Source organism: Ammospiza caudacuta, chromosome 1 (assembly GCF_027887145.1).
Source record: "Ammospiza caudacuta isolate bAmmCau1 chromosome 1, bAmmCau1.pri, whole genome shotgun sequence".
Classification (NCBI taxonomy): domain Eukaryota; kingdom Metazoa; phylum Chordata; class Aves; order Passeriformes; family Passerellidae; genus Ammospiza; species Ammospiza caudacuta.
The window spans coordinates 4,336,892-4,360,732 of NC_080593.1; the positions used below are offsets into that span (position 1 = coordinate 4,336,892).

General features: G+C 44.5%; 1 protein-coding gene across 1 annotated transcript in view; it reads left to right on the forward strand.

Annotated features, from left to right (window-relative positions):
• The first annotated feature begins 4,784 nt into the window (after window positions 1–4,784).
• CRHR2 (corticotropin releasing hormone receptor 2) overlaps window positions 4,785–23,841 on the forward strand; it is a 151,943-nt gene continuing 132,886 nt past the window's right edge. The window contains exons 1-2 of the mRNA XM_058808304.1: window positions 4,785–4,974; window positions 20,453–20,546. Of these exons, the coding sequence (XP_058664287.1) occupies window positions 4,909–4,974; window positions 20,453–20,546 (160 nt within the window). The 5' untranslated portion in view covers window positions 4,785–4,908. The remainder of the gene's footprint in view (window positions 4,975–20,452; window positions 20,547–23,841) is intronic.

Sequence of the window (23,841 nt, forward strand, 5' to 3'; positions counted from 1 at the left end):
GCTCTAACTTTATTCTTTTAGGGGATGAATAAAACATCGGATACATAGTTAAAATTGGATTTACTCAGATCTTGCACAAGAGGCATAAACCTATTCAAGTTCCAAAGGGGACCCAATTTGTCCCCAAGTGGGGACACATAGAAGAAGGCTCTGGAAGTCACCTGGAGGGATGTATTTGGTATTATCTGATGTTTCCTTTTAACTGAAAGACATCTCATCACCCTGAGAGGTCCTCCAGTGTTTCAGAGAGATAAAGCAGGCACCTGATTCAGCCCCATTTCACCCTTTCGTTACTGATGTCTTGTGTGATGCTTGTTGTTATTATTAGCACTGCTTTTCAAGTTATTTAATTTTATTGTAGAAATTCCTCAGGGCTATGGACACAGCAAGGACCTTGCTGTGTTAGATGTGACACCAAGAGCTGCCCATGCCCTTCCTCCAGTGAGGATTCTTTCTGTACAGTTTCACCACTGAGAGCAGTGGGGATACTGAGACTTGAAGTTTTTTCAGGAACTTTAAAGAGGAATAAAAATCACCACCAAACAAGCAAAAAGGGGTTATCTTTGTATGGGCATGACTGCAAGCCATGTCTGAAAGTCATCTGGGCAAGGACTGAGCAACTGGATCCTTGCCATGATCCCATGTGGAGACTCACTCCATCTCTGAGTATTGATCTCAGGGGTTCCCTGGAAGAGCAAGGTTTACATTTCTCATGCCATTTCCACACATGGCTGTGAGGGCAGGGAGGGCAGGGAGGGATAACTCTGCTAGACACAGGAACTGGGCTCCAACAGGGTCAGGCATCCAAAGCTGTAAGATTCCAGTTCCCTGATCATCAACATCCACCCCAGAGCAACCAGAGGGCCAGAAGATCCTTGGGTAAGTCAGCAGGAAGATGGGGGATGACCTTGCTCTGCCTTTCCTTACACAGAGGTCTAGTCTGGCAAATATCTGTAGTTAAGAGCAGGACAAATGCCTTTTGTTTCAGAAACCACGGCTGTGTGGATATCTGTGTCTGTACATCTCTGTTTCCATGTTAACCTTGACCAACCTCCCCCATAAATCCAGCCAGTAGGATTCATGATCCTACAAGTTTTACAGAAGGACATGACTGGGAGAAAAGTCCCCAGAATGAAGGAAAAGCTACAATATGAGCTCTACCGTAAAAGAATATCCAAAGGGGAGTGACCTTATAAGCAACCCAGACAACAAAAACCTTTGGTTGGACTTTGCAACCCAGCTGCAAGGGGAAAAGCCTCGGGCACGACACTATGGGAATGATTTGTTTAGTCCTTAGATAGTCACAGTTTTGGGGTTGTTTTGCTCTGTTTCAATACAACTTTAAAGATTACGAGGCTCTGGACAGCATGATAAACACAGATAAATCAAAGGAGAAAGTAATGGAAAACCTTCCTGGTTCCAGGGCACTTGATGTCTGTGCTCAGGCAGCTCCAGGCCTCTCTTACCCATTCCCATGAGTTCATGGAATCCTGTCACGTGTGAGTTTCCAGTCCCGGAGCTGGATGTTTAAATGCAATAAAAAATTGGGCTGGATTTATTCATCCCTTTTGCATTTTCATGAACTAACTCATCTTAATCGGAAGCATGCAACTTCGGGATATGGCTTTGTTTTCTTTTAATAATGAAAGGAAACAAATGCTGGTGTGCAACAGGCAGAAAAGGGAAAATTAGGCAAGCTTAAATATTTACATGTATTCAAACTGTTGAATAACCAGGGGAAAAGGGAAAATAATGCTGCTTTTTGAGAACTTTTGCCAGTGTCTTAGGAGGATTCCAAGTTTTCTTGTGTATATGTGTCCATCTCCTTGCCGTGGTGTTTGTGCTGTCCTAAATGGGATTCCTGGAGGAAATTAGGAATGTAAGTCTCGTTGTAGGTGTTTTAGGGAAGGTCAGAGGCTGTTTTATGCCTTTCTGAGCAAATGACAAAAAGCAAAAAAATTCAGCAAGGCATTAAAGGAAGATGCCCAGGTATTTCTGCATCTGAGTAAGGCTTGCTAAGCTTTTGCAAACCCTGAGAATTTGCTGGAATTCTTTTCTCTGTGCCACTATGGCCTTTATGCCAGTTGATTTTGATTTAAAAAACCCCAACAAACAACAAGGAGGGTTGTTTGAGAAAGGCACTTTCTTGCCGGAAAATTTAGAAAAGGCACCACCATCTGCTTGAAGGAATCAGCTGGCGACAGGTGACTACCCAGGCAGGGTATGGCACTGCTCCCTGAGGAAATCCAGCTGGGCTGGAAGGGAGCTGCTCCTGTCTGCTCTGCCCCAGAACTGTGACTGGGAGCTGTGTGCCTCAGGACACAGCTGGCCTTTTGGGGACAGTCCCAGCTGCAGCTGGGGGAAGGTTCTGACTGTGATTCACGCACAGCTGGCTGTCCTCTGGGCAGATGGGGTGGAGCAGAGGGGAAAATAATTTTATTAGGCTCATTGCTGGCACTGGGAAGCCCAGGGCTTGGCCTGATGCCCACACCTAACAATGCCACAGAATCACCCATTGTATGGAGAGGCCAACTGGACATGGAGGGCAGGGAGTGATAACTCTGCCAGACCCAGGAACTGGGCTCCAACAGGGCCAGGGTCATCCAAATCTGGAAGATTCCAATTCCCTGGTCATCAACATCCACCCCAGAGCAACCAGAGGGCCAGAAACTCCTTGGGTAAGTCAGCAGGATGATGAGGGGTGACCTGTTCTTGGGATCTCTCACTGGTCAGAGTAACCCCAAGAAAAGTTAAATAGTCTCTTTTCCCAGCCCAGTGGTCGAAGAAGGAGTCAGAACTCTTCAATTCTCAGTCTCAAGGTTGTTTATTGTTCCTTATCTATAAAATATTTTCTCCTGTCCATCTGAGGTCCGTCCATCAGGACAGTTCCAGGCACTCTGCTTGCCCCCAGGGTGGTATAACATATTAAGACATAACCTCTTAATACTAAAAACCATGTATACAATGTTTACAATTACTTTCCAATACCTATCACCTATGTTATACAGTGAGCTTCTATGCTAAACCAATCTGTAAATGCCAACATCACAGCAGAAGATGGAGGCCAAGAAGAAGAAGGAGAAAGGCTGGACATGCCCAGATTCCTCCATCTTGCCTCCTGAACCCCCATTCTAAAAACCTCAAAATCTATTTTTCCACCCCGTAATAAATTCACTATCATTCTGCTTAAACTGTCGTGGCTTGCAGATCTTCATCTAAGGTTGGTAACTTGCTCAATGGGTCATAGTCAAACCCACGGGTGTTTTGAGCTCTGTGCCATGGTCTCTGAACCCCCTGGCAGGAGTCTTGGAAATCCAGGATAGCTGGAGGGATGTCCTGAATTCTGACAATCTTGCTCTGCCTCTCTTTGCACAGGGGTTTAGCCTGGCAAATATGTGTATTTAAGGGCAGGACAAAGGACAGGTTTCTTTTGTTTCAGAAACCAAGTGCACAAGTGTCGGCCAAACAGGCAGGTTTGGGGTCCCCTGGATAGAAGAGTGTACATGCATTGGGGAGTCCTAAAAGGCTTGGGGAAAAGGGGGGTTTCTCATGGCAGCTGGGAATAGCAGAGGAGGTGCCCCACAGCCTTTAGGAAAGGTGTGCTGATGAATTTGGTCCCCCACACCTTGGGAAAGGTGTGCTGATGAATTTGGTGACCAATAAGCCAGAACCTTTTTGCCCTGGCGTACAGAGGGAAGTGGGAGATTTGCTTCTCAATATCTTTGAGGTGGATATCCTCATCACACCTGGTAATGTTGCACGGTGGGCTTGAGAGATGTCCTGTTACTCTTGGAGGACAGGCAGGTGGTTCAGAGTGCACAAGGTCAGGGAGGATTCTTCCTTTCCTTCCCAGGCTTGTAAGGGGCCACAGAATCATAGAAAGACTTGGGTTGGAAGGGACCTTAAAGATCCTCCTGTTTCACCCATCCTGCCAAGGGCAGAGACACCTTCCACTATCCCAGGTTGTTCCAAGCCCTGTCCAACCTGGCCTTGAACACTTCCAGGGATGGGGCAGCCACAGCTTCTCTGGGCAACCTGTGCCAGGGCCCCACCATCCTCACAGGGAAGGATTTCTTCCTAGCATCTAATGTAAACTTCTGGCTGAAAAAGCATCCTATTGCTATGTGCTCAAGCAAAGAGTTACTCTCCCTCTTTTTATAAAACACCTCTGCACACTGTGCACACAATGCAGTTTGCACCTGGGCACTGGGGGAAGCCTGTTGCTCCTGAAAGTTTTCAGGCAGTGGAGTTAACATTTTACCTAATGCCAAGCAGAATGGGGTGATGGTAAAGGGGTTATTAATGTTCCTGCGGGGCTGTATGGGGCGTATCCAACGCACCTAATTTTGGAAAAGATCCCCACTGCACCCAGAGCCTGGGCAGGGAGAATCCTCTTGCTCCCGGCCACTTGGGAGGCAGTGGAATTTCCAGCGCACGGGAGGGTGCAGGAGGCTCCCCGTTATTCCTGGAAGCTGGTGTGGAAGGCGTCCCCATCGCTGGGGGAAGAGGGATCTCCATCACCCGGCGCTCGGCGAGGGGGCTCCCCACGGCTCCGCCCGAGTGCGGCCCCGCTTCCATCCAGCGCCCCATGGACGGGGGAGCCCCTGTGGCGCTCGGAGCCGGGGCACAGCACGCTCCCCCCGGCTGCTGGAGCCTGTGAGGGTCGCGCTCCCCCGGGGGCCCCCCGCCGCCTCCATCCCCGAGGAATCCTGGGCGGAGGGCGGGCTCGGCTCCCCCTTCTCCTTCCCTCCCTCCCTGCCAGCCGGGGGTTTGCTCTGGGACGCGGCGGCAGCGCCGGGCTCGGCTCCGGGACGGCGGGCAGGGGTCAAGGGCAGCAGGCGGGGGGCGATGCCGGCGCCGGGGCAGCGCCGAGGGTCCGGCTGAGCCCCGGGCACCCCCCGAGCCCTCATGGCGGGGCGAGCGCCTCAGCGCAGCCTCCCCGCGGCAGCGGCCGCCGCGCTCCTGCTCCTGCCCGTAAGTGCCGGGGACGGGAACGGGAAAGGGACGGGGGGTGCGGGACAGGGACCGGGAGCGGGACAGGCACGGGGAGGGAGCGGGGGGACGCCCCAGGGCCGCGGGAAAGCAGCGGGGCAGCCGCGGGCGCTCGGGGCTCCGTGCGGGGACCGTGCCCCGCTGCCCCGCAGGTGCGTCCCCGGCTCTGGGGCACCGCGGGCGGGCACCGCTCCCTGCCAGCTGCCGCCCGGGGATCCGTCCGTGCCCGTGGCCCTTTCCTGCTCCATCACAGGTGCTCTCAGAGACACCCTCTGCCCGCTCACCTCTGCAGCGAGTCCCTGCGCCCTTTTAGTGCCCCCTGCCCTGTGACACCGCCGGCTGTGCTCGCCAGAGGAGGTCCCAGCACAGGGACCCCGCTGGGGTGGCAGCTCCTTGCCCCAGCGGGGTTTTCCCTCGGATTTCCTCGCTCCGTGGCGGTGCCCGGTGCCCCGGCCTGTGTCCCGGTGTCTGTCCTGGCACCATGTGCTCCAGCAGCCATCGGTGGCAGGGGTGGCGATGGGCAGGGCTCAGCCCACGCACCCAACCAAGCCCTCGCTCCGAGTTTCTCCCGAGTGAAACCCGCACGAAGCTTTTCCGCCTGGTCCTTCTCCATCACCAGCATCCCCCCCCCCCCCCGGGAGATGCTGGCATGAGGTGGAAATAAGGTTGGCCTCTGTCGGAGCGGGCTTCAAAAGCTTTCCCGACTTGTTTGTTTTGAGCGATGGTTTTAAGTGTGGTTAAGCCAGACTTGGAAAGAAAACGTGAGAGGTTAAGCAGCTTTGAACCTGTGCAGAATTTGTAAAGGCTGTTCCCACAGCTTTAAAAAAGTGGCAGTGACCCTTCTGGACCACAGTGTAATTGGTCTATCTTTAACGTTTCCTTAGATAAAGAAAGAAAATCTGTTCTGTTTCCCTAAGTTCTGTCTATTTTGGTTTGGTTTGGGTTTTGTTTGTTTGTGGGGTTTTGTTTGTTTATTTTGGGGGTTTGTTTGGTTTTTTTCTCCCCTCTCTAATTTAAAAGGAAAAAGAAAAGCCAGGTCAACAACAGGCTTCAGAGGCAGGCAACAATTTAATTTCATTTTCTTTTTCACAGTAGCTTTCTTAGAAGTGAGAGAATACTTTCTCACCTCCGCCAGTGTCAGGTTTTTTTTATCCCCAAAAGAAGGAAGAGATCAGTGCACATGGGCTCACAGTGGCATGGGTTTACACACTTGCTGTTTTCAACCCAAACCACTTCTTTCTGATCTCTGTTTCTTAGTCTTTTTTCTCTCCTAGTCTGTATTTTCTCTTACTGATTTATTTTGGTGCATAAAAATATCTCAGTTTGTCTTGAGAGTGTGGGACTTGTCAGTGAGGTTATCAAAAGTACTCAGGTACTGAGTATTTAGCCAGACTAATCCATTCTTAGTCAATCAAGAAATGTTATGTATTTCCTCTGTGGATACAATCTTTGGATTTTCCAGGTTTCCAGTTCTGCAACTTTGCATTTGAATTATTTCTGCTAATTTTGGTAGTTGTGTCACTGCTTTAAAAACAAAACTGTCTCAAAAGAAAGAGAGAAGATAGATTAAGGATCTAAAAGTGAAGTTTCCATAAAATTATTTAGCCCAAGAAATGTGAACTCTGAGTGTATTCTGTGGTTTTATAGAGGAGCTTGTTTGGGTGGAACATGCTGGTGTCTGACAGGGGCTCGTGTATACCTGTGTGGGAAATAACATTTTGAATCTTCAGCTCTGGTTGCTCCAGCTGTAGCAGAAGGTTTTGCTGCTCCTTTGGGGAGTGTTTTAATCCCTGAATGTTGTCAATAAATCTGGATCTCTGCTTTCCAGCTGCAGGGAACTTTGCACCAAGAAGCTTAAGAGCAGTGTTTTAAAACTGTGGCTCAAAGCCAAAGCTCTTAAATTCTTGTTTAACTTGAAAACACTCGAAAGTGGACTCAAAGTCAGTGACTTTATCCACATTTGTGGATTTGAGGAAAATAGCTGCTTGTGAGAGCAGGCCGTTACCCAATTAAGGGAGTTTAAGTTTTCACAGCAGCCAAGCAATTGTGTTTTATGGGAGCTGCAGGTTTGCAACGCCCACGAGATGAGGCAACTTTGTGGGACAGAATTAGACCTGCCACATGAAAATGCTGGTGCAAATGACCTGACAGATTTCACAGGGCTGGTCAGCAAAAGGGTGAAGACTTGAACTGAGATTTATGTTCTCTTGAAGGAGTTCTGGACGTAAGATGCACTCGAAAACACATTTAACTGAATGTGGGAAACAAAAAACAAACCATAAAACGAAGGCAAATGAGTCTTATGACATTTTTATATAAAGTCCTTGCTAAGTTCACATAATTTGGAGAGGGGGGAATTATTCATCAAAACTAAAAGCAAAGCTTGCTGTCATTTATTTGTTCTCCTGGAGCTGTTAAAAGAGCCGGGGCAGTGTGAGTGTATCAGCCGGCGATGACAAGTTAAATACTATTCCTGGTCTGAGGCTGCCAAAATTCAGCCCCATTGTGAATTAATGCAGCATAAACATCTCATCAGGAGAAGCCTTTCCTGGGGCAGTGCTCTGTCGGGGTTTAGTTTGTAACCATCCCATGGCAATTACTGGGTGTTGGAGGGAGGTGGCTGTGTGCTGGCGTTGGCTGGCTGTAGTTTTGCCGTAAAACATTTCAGTGATGATGCTCATCCCTGCCCTTAGCCAGCAAGAAGGCAGCTTTAGCTTTTGTGCATATAAGGCATCTGCTTACATATTATTATCCTGTCAAGAGCTGAGGAAAAGTCATGATCAAGTCCTCTAAACTCTGTGACCTTCATATTCCAAACCAGAGCGTGGTTGTGGAGAAGAGGAGAGCAGGGATCTCTTTGCAGCCTGTGCTTTATCAGGTGCAGAATTTCAGTTTCAGCCTCACAGGTTCTAACTCCACTGCTACATCAATATCTCCAGGAAAGCTCTCCAGCCTTCAGAAAAAAGTGCCAGGGAGTGACTTGTGCTGATGTGATTGAGCTCCTTCAGCATTTAAAGCAGGGAGATGCTGCACAGACAGTGCACAGAGCTGGTCCGTGGTGCTCCCAGGTCATTCCCAGGAACTGTGTGAGATCCCAGCAGATTGCTTGGGGCAGCAATGTGGCCAGCAGCCATTCTAAAAATTGAACAAAGTGATTCAGGACTTAGAACAGACCTTTGCCCTGCTTGATTTATTGGCTTAGATGGAGAGTGCTGTGCTGCCATCCCTCTGGGCTCGCCCCAGGGAGGGTTTTCCTCCAAGGCCAACTCTTCATTGCTTTGAATTTGGTGATCAGCTCTCTTTGTGTCAGGGATTCCCAAGTTCCTGCTGCTGATGTGCTGAACTGAGAGATTCCCCACGAGAAAAATGGGGTAGTGGATGATACAGACTTGTTAAGGATGCATTTTCCTGTTTTCTTTTTATTTTCATTTTGCCCTATATATTAGTAAACCAAATATTTAAAAAATATTGTATTAGAACAAACATTTGCACATTTCTAGGTTCTTTTAATAGTTCTGCAGATCTTATTTTTTGGGGAGAGGGGGAGGTGAGGAAATGTGGGTGGCAACAACAAGCTGCACATGCTGCTGAATCTGTTCCTTTGTAGTTTATATCACTTTCAGGTTTTGCAGCACTGCAAACCCAAAAAGGAGATTTAGGGAAAAGCTGATTTACTCTAGATTAAAAGTTTATCCAGCAGATGACTTTTTGCAGGAATTTTCTTTTCCACGCCATGTCTATAAATTGCAACAGATCTTGTACATGTCCTTATTGCTTGGATTTTGCACCACTTTTAGTCCCAAATGTAGTCTGCTCTTACTTAAAGTGCAAACATTAATTATTGGATGTAAAGCTGGAGCTGTCCAGCGAGCCCCTCTCACCTCCCTGCCTCATGTGGATACTCAGTGGCCTGTGTTAAGGCATTGCATAAACTTTGTCTTTGTCTCCTTATCTTTCTGTTCATGACAGAACTAAACTCTTTGTGATGTTTTGCTTTATCAAGCTATTTCTTTATACAGAATTGCTTTCTTTTACTGCTAATAATTCTTTTAATCTTAACAGCTTTGAAGGTAGCTGTATTTGATTTAAGTGTTGGGTAGAGTATTTTAATTTTCTTCTCTGAGAAGTTGTATAAATTTGGCTGCAGTCCTTGCTACAAGAGAAGACAAATAGAAAGCAGATCAGTCAACAGACAGAGCTGTCCTTCAGGTGACTGTCTGCTTGAATCTCGTCAGTCACATCCAAATACATGAAAATTTCATTTCCAGTTTGTGATGCCACTGTGGGGATGTTTGTGGGATGCTCCCTGCACTGCTCTTTGACAAGGAGCATTTTCTGTGGTAAGCACTGCTCAGCTGCCTGGCCCTGGCCTCACCTGTGTTGGCTCTCACAAGCAGATGTTCTGTGGATCTTCTCAAAGGCTGGTCCATGTGGCTGTGGAAGGGAGAGAGAAAAGGACCTCACAGAGGGGAATTCCAAGGTCCTGTCCTGACCTCTGATTCCCAAATCCATCCTTCCTGTGCAGAGAAGGCAATGTTGAGAGCCAGGTGCTGGGGGTGTGCTGCTCCTTCCCCAGCTCTGGGGTGGAAAACTTGGAATCTGCCTCTCCAGACATCCCTTAAGCCTCATGTACCTGCACAGAAACTCAGCATGTTTTCACTAAATAAGAAAGAAAATCCATTGGATAATTCAAGAGCTGAAAAGTACTTCTTCCACGGAGCTGTAAGAAAATGAAGCTAATTAAATGAAGCCAATTAAAGCTCTATAAACTTTTTCATAATGCTGGCTGAGTTAACTGTCCACTCTGGGCTGGCTATGCCGGGAAAGTAAATAGTGAGTAATGCAGATGGAGATTAAAATACACGAGCTGTCCTCACTGCAATGCTGAACCCTTGCCCTGGTAATAGTAGCTGGAGTGCCAGAGGGCTGCAGAGGAGCTGCTGCTTCCCAGGGCTGGGGTAATCCCTGCTGCTTTCCCCAGGTCCCTCAGACAACAGCTCAGTGCTGTTCTCTCTGCACTGCCATGCTGTGGGAAGTGCTGTGCCCTGGCAGGGGTGGCAGAAGGAGGAAAGGAGGAAAAAGGGAAGGGAAGGAAGTGTGCTGACAGGCCTGGACAGGTTTCCTGTGGGGCTGCCAGCCAGGCTCTGCTCGCTGAGGTATCCATTGCCTTTGAGTGGCAGGAGCAGATCCCAGGCCTGGCCATGGCTTGGATTTCAGGGGGCTCGGGCCAGCAGAGGCTCCTGAGCCACCCAGGGCTGTGCTGGGCACTGTGGCCATCACAGCTCTTCCCTTGCTTGCTTTGTGAACAAACATCCCTGCCAGGGGCCAGGCTGCTCCTTCTGCTACCAACTGGCTCTTTCAAAGCTGAGAGGAATCACAGAATCACAGAATTTCTAGGTTGGAAGAGACCTTTAAGATCATCGAGTCCAACCCATGTTCTAACACCTCAACTAGATCATGGCACCAAGTGCCACATCCAGTCTTTTTTTAAACACATCGAGGGATCGTGACTCCACCACCTCCCTGGGTAGATGATTCCTGTATTTGACCACTCTTTCTGTGAAAAACTTCCTCCTTAATTCCAGCCTGAAAGCCCAGGGTGTCCCTTGGCTGCTGAGAGTGGTGTCTCAGAGCTCAGGAAAGCATTTTGACCAGGTGTGCTTCCAGTCAGATGCACTGAGCATCTTTCCTCATCCTGCCTCAAAACTCGCCTGCTGGGACTTCAGCTGCTCAGTCTAGCTTGAACTTGAGACACCTTCCAAAGTGTAAGAATCCCCTACTGTATCAAAGGAAGTGTCTTCATGAGGATTTTGAAGTCTTGTCAGACTTGCAATATTTCTTTCCTTCACAAAGGAAAAAAAAACTGATTAAAAGAAAATTTTATCTTTAAATACAGTAATATTTTAAAAATGTCTTTTCATAGTATTTGGAATAATTTTTCAATTATAATTATGTGAAAAGAGTAAAAAATCTTAGAAACATGAGTGAGAGAAACCTCAAAGCCTCTGGATTGCTGATTATTGTTCAAGATACAGTCTGTAAGCTGTTTACTGCATGGCCCATTGAAAGGTTTGGGGAGTAATTGTTATCTGTGATTCTTTTCACTGCAGGGTCTATAAATCATACAGAATCAAGGAATGAAAAAATACTTTGTGCTGGAAGGGATTGCCACAAGTGCAGTCACCATCTCAAGGCAGGGTTAATTCCAAAACCAAATCATTCTCATCCACATTTCAGCTGTGAAAATCTGCAAAGATGGAGCTCTCACAACATCTCTGAAATGTCTTTTTACAACATCTCTGTTCTGATGCTGTCGTTGTCATGGTGCATAATTTTTTCTCTATGTTCTGTGAGATTTCCCTTCAGTTTGTGAATGATGCCTGTCTTGATGCTGTGCTGTCAGCTCCTGAGATGAATCTGATTCCCAGAGAAGAGTCTGTGATTCCCCTTCAGGTAGTGAGAGATAATTCCAGACCTGGAGTTAAATTTCACTGTGATACTTGCTTTTCAAATCTAGGAGTGAGCTCCAGCCCAAGAATTAGCATTTCAAGGAAGGATGGAGAGAAAGTTCACTGCTGATACCCAGTACCACTTTTAAATCCCTGTCAGGAAATCTTGGGTCTGAGGAACATTTTGTGGAGGATGCAGAGGTACCACTGTTGGCATTCCATGGGAAGCTTAGCAGATATCTTCAGCTGATAAAGTCTTGATCCAGATGAGTTTTTTTATCATTTTCAGGTGGCAGAGACCTGAAAAACAAAGATTAGGAGCTCAGATTTGTTGAGCTGAAGCTGGGAGAGCCTGTGAGGGGTGGCTTTGGAAGTGTAGCAGCAGTGGTGACAATGCATGGGTGAATGATCCTTGCAGAGACTCTGCATGTAGGTAAGAGTTAGATGAGGGAGGAATTGGCATTCACTTGGGTAAATATGACTTTTAAACTTGAGCTGCTCTGGATTCCCTGAGTGTTTTGTCTCCAGAGCATGATTATGTCACCCTGGAGTCCATGTTTAAAGTGATGGATTGTTCCTTGACAGTGGTTCCTTCTTCCACTGAGCACTGGGGAGCCTGAAGCAAAGGCTGCTGGAATAGGGGGGGTGAGGTGAAGCACATTGGAGCTGCTGAGAGAATTCACAGGAATGGGAATTGGGAAAAAATTACTCACAGACCTAAGGAGAGGGCAGACATGAAGGCAGGAGTGCCCTGAGGGGCGTGCTCCCCTGCCAGGCTCTGAATATGGTACCCACAGGTGTGGGGAATGACCAGCAAAACTCTTGAAGGATGTGAAATTGAAAAGTCTTTCCATTAAACAGTTTTATTTCAGGAGAGCTGCAGGTTGTGATTCAAATCCAGTTATGCTCATTTTTAACATCTCAGGTTGCTTTGGAAGGGCTTGGAGACTTGCTTGGGCAAGTCCAGCCCGTGGGTGGCCTTAACCAGGTTTGGTTTGTATCTCATGATTCAGAAAATGCCTCAGCACTTTCGTGGCTTTCAGAGGATGAAGAACCTCCCCTCTAAAAGCTGCTTCAGCAGAGCATGTGGGCAGTGCTTACTGAAGGCAAATCTCCAAGTTTCAAAGACAACAGTGAAGTTCAGTGGTGGGTTCAGTGTAGCAGGTGCTCGAGGGGTTTTTTTTAATTTATTTTTGTATAAAGACTGATTTCATTTCATGCCTTAAAAGTGAGCATGTGTTTAGTTGCTTTATTAAACTGGGGTCCTAATTCCCATTCCATGCAGACTTTTGGTCTCTTTTTCCAGACTTCCTGGAAGAGCTGCAGAATACATCTGGCCTCTCAGATCATGGAGCAGTGTCTCCTGGAGCATTCAGTGTTCTCTAACAAGTAGCAATGTTTTATGTGGCCACTTGGATTAACTCAGAGGGAGTTTAAAGAGCTGAAGGATGGTTTGAAAAGGAGCCTATTTTTCTTGAACTGTGCCCAGAGTCTTTCCCTTTACTGTAACCTTAGCTGGCTCAGGTTTCAGGTTGCAGGCTCCTGTGAAAACTTGTATTTAGACTTTCTATCCCAAATGGAAATTATTTTTCTGGTGAAGCCAAGCCAAACAATTGTACACTGCCAAGTGCTGCTGCACAAGCGATTTTAAGTCATTGTGTTGAGAAAGGCCAAAAACATCTTCATGCAGAGGGCTGACCTTTGTGGTTCTCCAAAAAACAAAGTATTTCCAACACAATGTTCCCCTGACTGCTGTTCTTTGATAAGCATCTCTTTCAAATGCATCTTGTGGATGAAGTAACCCCATGGCAGTGGATATAAATCCATCCTGGCCACTGTGAAGATGACTTTCCCCTGCTCTCCTGTGCTAATCTCTGGTTTTGTCCTGAAGTAACAGCTTTCACTTTTCTGATTGTGCATATTCCTTCACGTGATTAGTAGTCAGCAAATATTCCAGCTCTCCTCATTCTCTCCCATGTGTTGCCCTCTCTTAGAAGGAAAGAGCTGCTCAGATGGACACTGGCATTTTTAATAAGAACATTCCAAGGAATATCTGGTGTTTTTTTCCCCAAAGCATCTGTTTCCCCACACCAGTGATGTAGAACTTGCCAGATGCCCACCTGCCCTGGAAACCGTTCAAAAAGAGGATGGATTTTGTCAAGGAAGTGTGATTTTGCTGAGTTGAGCTCTTTCACTAATTACATTTTCATTGTGAAATTACATGCCTGTGTTTCCATAAAATGAGCTTCTGTGCACACAAACTAAATTTTTGCTTTTAATTGAGCCGCTGTTCTGAGCATGTCCATCCCAGAAGTTGGGGTGAGAACTCAGTCTCATTGTGGAGTTGGAGTGAACTTATTTGCATTGCCTAATTGAATAACTAAAAATTAAGTGCAGGTTTCCCTTTTCTCTCTCACTTTTTTTTTCCTTTTTTTCCCTGAGTTCTGGGGCAAAGCTGCTAAGCAGCAGCTTTTCTGTGTGCTGAAGAGAGTTTTGCTACAATTTTGATGTTGAAACGAGGTAGTATTTGCAGCCTCAGATATTTCAAAGAAACACATGGGAAAAACTGGAGTCTTGAGAGCAGTGGAGGTTCCCAGAGATGAAGGGCAGGAAGAAGCATCCTCCTGACCTGATCCATGCCACTGCCAGAGGTTGTTTCTCAGGAGTGGAAAATGCTTTGGCTTTATAGAGAGCACAGTGGATAGTGCAGGGTGAGACTTTGTGGGGCAAAGAGGACATGAGATGGACCCTTCTCCTGTCAGCTGTGGGCTGAGCACATTTTGTGTTAATAACTCCACAGGAAGGTCACTTCATCTTGGTCAGTAAAAGAAGGAGCACAGATGATTAAATAAGATGATGATGGGCTTGTGTCTTCTGCAGCCGTCATCTCTAGGAATGTTTTGACCTCTCCTTTTGTTTGCAGTGTCTAAAGAAAATTTAGGAAGGATACATCTAAGTGACTCTGTCCCTATAGTTCAGAAGACCCAGTCAGGGAAGGTCATTCCAATTAAAAGATTTAAGATACTGTAGATGAACTGCATCTGGACAATTCCTGCTTCTCTTCCTGAATTCCAAAGGAATCCCTGTGTGATCAGCTCAGCTGCTGCTGTCTCTGTTTTGAAGTCTAAGCTATTCAATACAAATCCCACTGCTTTTCTGGGAGTGGCTTTCTGCTGAGATGCTGTTGTACTTCCATGGGATGGATTTCTCTGGGACCTCGGGAGTACTAGAAACTACTTTTTTATAAAAAAGAGTTTTTGCTCTGTTGCTTTGAGGCTGTGTCAGATGTCAGCACCTCTCAGCATGTCACCAGCAGATGTTTGACAGGGAGGCCTAAAAACTGGCTTTTATTAGAGCACTGCAGAATGGCATCTGGGAATTCTTGTGTGAGGATGGGAAAAGAAGGGGAGTGTGAGCATCTGTCCATGTGTGGCAGCACCCACTGCTCCAAATTCACCTCCCCCTTGGCAAGGGGTGTTCCACTGTTGTGGGTCATCCTTTTCCCCTTCAGTCCTTCCCTTCAGCTTGCATTCCTGCTGACTTCACCCACTCTGCTGCTCTCTACTGTGAGATACTTGAATTTAGCACATGCTCCATTGTGTCTTGTGGTGTTTGTGAGCGTCCCCAGGACGAGGTGAGAGATGAGAATTTGACTCCATGATCTCAGAAGGCTAATATAATATAATATAATATAATATAATGTAATGTAATGTAATATAATATAATATAACATATATAATATATGTTATATATTATATAAACATATTATATTATATATAAACATATTAATATATAACATTTATATTATATTATATTATAGTATAGTATAGTATAGTATATTATAGTATATTATAGTATATTATAGTATATTATAGTATATTCAAATTATATACTAAAACGATAAAATTATATACTAAACTATAGAGAAAGGATACATCAGAAGGCTTCACAAGAATGAATAATAAAAACCCATGACCTGACTCAGAGAGTCTGACACAGCTGGCTGTGATTGGTCATTAATTAAAAACAATTCACATGGAACCAATCAAACATTCACCTGGAACCAATCAAACATTCACCTGTTGGTAAACAATGTTCAGGCCATATTCCAAAGCAGCAAACACAGAAGCAGCAATCAGATAATTATTGCTTTCATTCCTCTCTGAGGCTTCTCCACTTCCCAGGAGAAAATCCTGGGCAAAGAGGATTTTTCAGAAAATATCATGGTGACAGTGTCTCTGTGGTAGCCCCATGCTTGTGTGGACATTTTTGGATCCTATCCATAGCTTTGGGGCTGGTTTATATTCCAAAGCCATTCCTTTATATTCCTGTAGCCATTTCTTCCATGTGTGAGAGCAGAAAACAACCTCTCCCCTGCAGGTGAATTTTAACAGCACTGGTGTTCATTTGGTTTTACATTTCTATATTGCTCCATAGTGGAACTCAGTATTTCAAACCAGGAGTCTTTGTTAATTCTTCTCAAAATTAAGTTACAGATCCTCTCTAAGCTGGATGAAATAACCACAAATGCTGGGGCAAACTGTGAGTAGGCACCTCTTGTGTCTCATTGTTTATGTCCTCTGACAGAGATAAAGGTCTTTCATGAATTAATGAAGAGCAGTGACCATGTCCAAGGGGAAAGGCCCAATAAAATGCCCATTAGAGAGGCAAACAGTGACACCAGAGCAATTCATCCTTTTCCCAAAGTCCTCTCAGATGTAAATGGGAAGTTGACCAAAGGCTCTGTAATTTTTATTTTTTTTTTTGGAAGACTCAGAGCTGGCCTGCTCTTAGTTGGTGTCCCTGCTTTGGAAAGTAAAAGATTGATTTCTACCTCAATCTTTGGCTCAGCACATTAGTTTCATTTGTTCATAAATGCTCGCAGTGGCTCAGAGGAATTAAGTTGGACATTTCTGTGCATGATTTAGGTAAATTTTCAGGACAAAAAAGAACTGATTTGGCAGGCAGAGGTTATGAAATAGCTGTTTTAAGAGAAATGCAGTTTAAGTAAAGTCGTGCATTAGTGACCCAAAGCCATTATTTCAGTACTTCAAAATATAATTTCTGTGCAGTCATGGGCCCAATTATTTATCTTTAAAATTCTACATTACTGAAATGTTTCTCTTTCTTTGTTTGTTTTGCTGTTTTTTATTATTGTAAGAGGGATTTTTCAACCTAGACCTAGAACAGAGGCTGGGCAGAGCTAAAGAATAAAGCAGGGATTTATTTAAAGGATCTCCTCCGTGGATGCACCTTGGGCAGCACCAGAGCCCAGCCAGGGCTGCACCCAAGATGAACCAAAATGGCCCCAAAATGCACGAGCGCTGCCGGGGTCTCTCCCTGGGATCAGCTCTGCTCCATTTGCACCTTGCAGTTCATTGTCCCATTGCAGCTTTAGCCCAGGCAGTCCCACCCTGCTTGTTTTTCTCTCTCCAGCCCACGGGGTTTGTGCTCTGGGGCTGAGATTTGGGTCATTTGTCCTTGGTGCCCAGCTGGAGCAGGAATTGTTTTGTCTCCCTGCTCTGTGCACAGAGCTCACCATGCCCTGATATGGAGCTCAGAACTACACACTGAAACAGTACAGAGCCTGAAAAACATAAAAACTAAAACCTGAAGCATAATTTGGGTTTGCCTCCTTAAAATACCATTTTTTTAAAGAAAAAGTTTCGCACATAGCAAGTCTGTTGACTGTGGTTAGCAGAGAGAAAATGAAACCAAAAGTAACATAATCTGTGGAAGGCACTTTTCCCTACCCAGCCAAATTAACCTGAGCTGACCCTAAGGCAGATGTGACATTTAACCTTTCCTATTCCTGCCCAAGCTGTGCTCAGTTTGACCTCTGTGTGTTCTTCCCCACCGTCCTGGGGAGGGCACAGCTGAACACGCGGCCTATTTACAGTACACAGGGATGGCTTGAGTTTCTTCTTTGAAGTGAGGCGGTGCTCTTGGCCTGGGAGGTGGCAGAGGGGTGAGGGATGGAGGGGCAGAAATGCCTCTGCTGTGTCAGCTCACGTGCCTGGGTCTGACATGAAATGCAGCCACTGCAGAGTCTGGGTTTTGGGAGCTCTGTGCCTCAGGAGGTGGAAACTATACCTGCCTTTATCTCCCTTGACCTGACCATGCATGGAGGGTTTGCTATGGGAGGCAGGGGTTTAGAGCCTCCCTGGATGTTGGAATTTTAGATGCAGGGAACTCTCAGAACTTTGGGCCTGTAACCCAATGTTTAGAATTAAATCTGTTTTTCCCCACCATCCTGGGGAGGGCACAGCTGAACACGCGGCCTATTTACAGTACACAGGGATGGCTTGAGTTTCTTCTTTGAAGTGAGGCGGTGCTCTTGGCCTGGGAGGTGGCAGAGGGGTGAGGGATGGAGGGGCAGAAATGCCTCTGCTGTGTCAGCTCACGTGCCTGGGTCTGACATGAAATGCAGCCACTGCAGAGTCTGGGTTTTGGGAGCTCTGTGCCTCGGGAGGTGGAAGCTGTACCTGGTTTTATCTCCCTTGACCTGACCATGCATGGAGGGTTTGCTATGGGAGGCAGGGGTTTAGAGCCTCCCTGGATGTTGGAATTTTAGATGCAGGGAACTCTCAGAACTTTGGGCCTGTAACCCAATGTTTAGGATTGAACACAAGGTTTGATCTGAGACTTTAGATAAAGCTTCCAAACTTAGGTGAAAGTGAAAATGTAGATTTGTAGTTTAAAGCAGAGATCTTTTAAGTATGTGAAAAATGCATGTATTTTATGATTGGCTTTTTGCAAATATTAAAGTGGGTATTATATGTGTTATATTAGAAAGTAATGATGTATTAATTCTCTTAAGTAGTGTGCTAAATATAGTTTTAGGTTATAACAAAATGTTAAAATGGAAACTATGCTATGTAAGAGACTTTTTAAATAAAGGACTCGCAGTGAGACAGCAGCCACAGGACACCTGAAGCTTTCAGAGAAAGAGAATTTATTGCTCACTTATCAGGAGAAACGAACTTCTTCCTGCCTCACTCGAGCAGGATGATGCTCTCAGGATTAAGGGGAAGAAGCTGACACTGACCAGACAGAATCCTGTGTTTGAATGGAATTTATGCATCATGTATGAGATGTATGAATAGGCAACAGGTTATTGTTTTTAAAGGTTAATCCTCTGTTAACGTGAGTCCTTTTTTAGGCTTGTGCTGCCCAGAAAAGGTACCCAGACGTCTGTAACTCTTTGTTTCTGTTGTCTCATATTGTCCTAATTCCAATTGTCCAAATTATTATTACTCTAATTGTATTACTATTTTTATAAGCATTTTATTACTATTAAACTTCTAAAATTTTAAAAACAAGTGACCGTAGAAGAAAGTTTAAAGTTTTAGAGTACAGTACTGTAAGTTTGTGTATTATAACGTGATTAATTTAAAAATGCTTACACTGTGGTATCACTCTATAAAACAAAATATTTAAGAATTAGGTCAAAAATACAAATATCCTTTTTAGTAGTGTTTTATTAGTTAATAAATCTTTAAAAGATCTTGTAACTAGAAGTCTTGGGACTTTTTGAGTTATGTGGTGAAGATGTGAGCTGAACTCACCTTTCCTACCTATGTAAAAGATAAGAAAAATAAATCACATTATCTGAAACAACTTAGAAGTCCCTTCTCTAGCTCATTCAAAATTCTTCACACATCCTCACACCTGGAGGAGAAAACATCCCCTTTACGGAGTTTTTTTTGAGAAGAATGAAGTCTGGGAAAGGCTTTCTGTTTGTACTTCAACACTTCCTATTTTATAAAATAACAGCAAAGTGAGAAATCGGTAGAAAAAGGTGCTGTACAAAGAACAGTTGTTCTTTAAACACCAACATTGCTGATGGATTCTATTGTCATGAGCATTTACCCTCCTTTTTATTAAGCTACAGAGAATTCAGTGACATAAAATGGGTTCCTCAATCACTTCACACACCTTAGAGCATTGAAATAAAATATCAACCTTCAAGGAGTATGGTTGTTTCTCTGAGTAAAAGCTGCCTCAGTTGTGTTGGAGACATTCTGTGTAAACAGAAAAGCAAAGGCATTTCATGTGTTACCATGGCTTTATATCCCCCTCAGAAAGATTTTCAGCCAGTTTCATAGATGGAAAATGGAATTTTCTGTCATTGATTTGTCACTCCTGAATTTTCCTGCCACGTTTCGTTCTGCCTTTCTTAGAGGGCTTTCCAAGAGCTTCTCTTGCTCCAAGCAGGATCCCAACTTGGCTCTGTATTTTGGTGTGGGCTTCTCTCCTCTGTCTGCACTGGGAGCTTCATTTTGAGTGTGAAAATTAAGATACCCCCATTCATTTTCAACTCTGTTTCCTAAATTTTACTTGGGATTGTACTGTTACCTTGTACTGAACCTGCAGCTTTCTCAAAGTGCCCATGTTGGCATTACTGCTCTTTCTCACTGTTACTTGCCCTCAGTAGAAGATTCAGCCTTTAATGCTGAGGGTCAGAATCTTGTGTGTCTTCCATTGACTGAAAAGAGCCACAGGATGCCTTACAGTGATGCCCAATTATCCTATATATTCCATGGGAACACCTTCAAGCCCTCTGAGCTGCCCTTTGCCAATTGCTGTATCTCTTGAATGTGCAAGGTATTTTTGGCACCCATATACCAATTAAAAGTTCACTTAAAAAAAATCAACGCACAGATCGTTAATGGGATGTGATTCAGCTCTGCTATTTCAGGTGTCTCCTTTCAGGTGAGACACCGTGGATCCTGAGCTTTGTTAAAGGCATTGAGCAGCTCCCACAAGGAGAGATCCAGATTAGGTGGGTAATTTGCAGTTTCCTGCATTAATCAGCTGAATTCCATGTGATTCCCTGGAGCTGAGGAAGTACAACCACAAACCTTCTATGTCAGGAGGTTTCTGCACCTGAGTAAATCCTGAATGGGAACAGCTCTGAGACTGCTGGGGGTTTGTTGTACACATGAATGAGAAAATCTGTTTGTTCTGGGCTGCTGCTTTACCTGCTTGGTTTCTCTCTGTTTCTCCAGATAGTTCTCCACTGTGAATCCTCTGTGAACCTGCCCTTGTCTGTGCTGCTGGAAAAGTACTGCGAAGCTTTGTCAGCCCGCACCAACGTCACAGGTATTTATTCCTCCATCTCTTGGTGGCTTCTTGTTACTGGAGGATCCATTTTCAAAGTGTCCTTGCTCCAGGGAATATCTTTTCCTGCTGAGATAAACACACTGTGTCCAGCCTTGGTTTTTCCTTGGTGAAATTGTGCAGTGTGGTGTGAGAAGGAAGGAGAACTTGGAATTTTACACACCTGGAGAATTCTACACACCTGGAGTAATTCCCTTCAGGGGAACTATTGACAGCTCTTTCTCATAGTTTAACCTATTGAATTAACTATACTTACTGACTGATGGTATAGTTGAAAATTAGTATATTTGAAGTGTCTACTCCATTTATCCCGACCAGTTTTTAGAAGCAGGGCAAAGCACTTGTCTCTTGGCTAAAATACATGAGCACAGAAATTATGCTGTAAGAGACGTGAAACTGGATCCAGCTTTGTTTCAGAAGTGGGAGAAGCACACTCAGAACCACTCCCCTGCAGCATGACTTGGGGATGTGTGCTGCAAGGATCTGGGGGAAAAACTACATTTGTTCCCTTCCTCTTCACTTTCTTTTTCCCCTTGGTGAATATTTGTGGAGGGAGGAGCTTAAAATATAATGTAGATATTATGATTCAGCCAGTTCTTCATCCCTGGAGAAATGGCAAAGGAAACGAGGCTCAGGGAATTTACAGCCTTTCTGTAAAATATGTTGGATCAGTGGTGTTTTATTCTGACTTAATCTATTCCTTAAGGACAATAGGCTGATCTAGATATCAGACTGAAGTGTGAAAGTTGTGGTGCCTTAACTGCCTCTCAATTTGCATATAAATGGGTGTGTTGACCTGTATTATGAACCTGCCCCAGGCTCTGCCCCTTGCTGCCATTGTGTTCTAGGGAGCAGCTCTGCCTCGTGTTGCAGGTTTGTTTATATCAGTTTAATGACCATCTACTCCATTCCTTACCTGGAAACAAAGGGAAGATAAATGAGGTTCTATATTTGGACCTTTCTTTTAGGTGTTCTTTGCCTTTTGAATGTGTTTGTAAATATTATCGTACAACTTGCCATTTATTCATGAAGTGTTTTTCCTTGTGCAGAGCTTCTATTTTGGAAAAAAAAACCCACAAATTTTCAAGCCAGGCTGTCTTCGAAGTGAGCAAACAATTTATTTTTCAGTTGTTGACAAAATGTAATTTTCTGGGCTGTTTATGTGATGCATGAACACACAGCATATTCTCCAGTGGAGTGTGGCTACTGGAACCGAATTTTAATGGGAAAAGAGAAGGGAGAAGCTGCAGAAGCCTTTCTTCAACTATCTTTGTGAGGTATCACTGATCAGAGGTACAGCAATGGAAGTTGATTTTTATAGTTAGTGCAACCTGTGGCTTTTTTTAGAACAAACTTTCTATGATACTTTAAAATCCTGAGAACCTGTACTGTGCTTTGAGAGTGGGTTTATACACATAATAAACCCCAAATACAGTAAACCCCAAATCTGATCCATGGTCAGCCTCAGGTACAAGCATGAGGCTTTGAGACACCCTAGGGACAAAAAGTCACTCTTTTGCTTAGCATGGACCAATGATCTTGTGGAGGGTCATCAACAAGAACATGGTGGTTGCCATGACCTGTTGGTTTTGTGCTCCCTGAAAACTGGATCTTCCAAACAGTCTGGGCTGTTCAGCTATGAGTATTCTCATTAAAAATGGAGGTCTGCAATAGGATCACCACCTCTTCTTGGTCAGTAGAGCTCTATTGGTACAGTTAAAGACCAAAGCACAATTTAATCCTAAATTAAAACCTAAAATGGAGCAGAAACAAAATGCTTTTTCTTTATTGGGGTCCAAGCACAATGAGCTTCTGGAACTAAGTCTGCTGTAATATTTCAGTGTCCAAAATGAGGTGAGCTGTGTTACAGCCCTCATTTTGAAGTTGATCATGACCAGGATGTGTCACCCAGGAATACTGGTGAGCTCCGTTCAGCAGCGTGGATGGAGAGAACCAGACCACAGAGCTTGCAGTGTCTGAGTCTTTTCTCTGGCTCCTGTTCTTTGACATAGTGCAGATATATTCTAGAAGGGAAAAAAAATCAAGAAAAGAAACCCAGGGAGAGCCATATTGAACAATCTTTATTTAGCTGGGAGAACAGTAAACATTAAGCTTTGTAATTCGTTATCTTCCCTGTTTCTTTTCCAGAAGATGCTGTTAATTAGTCCAATATGTTAATTTCCTCCTCTTATAATTACTAATTTCACCCCCAAATATGTTCACACTAAGTATCCCAAACAGATGGCATAAAATGCTTTTGAGAATGTAATGCATGGGTAATTTCACAGAATGGCTGAGAGAATGACATTGTAAATTCATTCCGAAACAATTTAAACCAAGAAATACTTTTTCAGAGTTGGAAAGCAATATAACTCATTTTCTCTTTTGGGCATTTTTTCCTTGAAAAATCCCTAGATGGCACCTTCAGGATTGCTTGGATTCAGCTCCTGGGCGTGATGGTGTTGTCAATGAGGGGTTTAGGTCATTACAGAATCACCATCAAAGCCATTAGCAGAAGTATGTTTAGCATGAATTTGTGAAAGTGTGAGTTAGCAAAGTTCAGTGTCAAGGTCCACTCTATCACTTTTTACATGGATGAATCACAGGGAGGAAAATCAGGTTAGAATTGATATAGAATGATTTACACAGAGATGAAAAATGCAAAATGGCAAAAGGGACCCTTCTGTTGAGTCATGAGGGTCAGAGTAGACCTCCCTTGATTATTAAACTCATTACAGAGCTTTGGTGAAGCTCAGTCCAATCTTAGTCCCAGATCTGGTCAGTGGTTTATATCTAAAGGATTACACATGCAATTCATTAGCATCACCTAAAGCACCACCTTGAAATGTATCCCAGCAAAAGGTGATCTTAATGGGATGTTGTAAAAACAACAATTCACCACGGACGGAATTTTTACACAGCTTCTGAACCAGCAGCAGTCTGAGTTTTGTTCACAGTTTTTAGGTGGATTGTTGGAACCCTGGCTGCTGAGAATTTCAGACTTTCTGTTGTAACAGGCACTGACCCCCAAGAGAACACTGCATTGACCTGAGGCTGTGGAGAAGGCTTCCAAAATTGAATGATAAAACTAAGATTATGAGTGTGTCATTTGATTGGAAGTGTGTAATATCACATAGTGGAAAACTTAGAGTTTAAAGTTTTAGAATATAGTAATATATGTGAAGCAAGATAGAAGTTTTAAGGCAGTAGCTGGTCCTTTTTCACCTTCTTCTTCATGGATTTGGGTGGTATTTTGTAATTAGACAGAAAAGTTGCA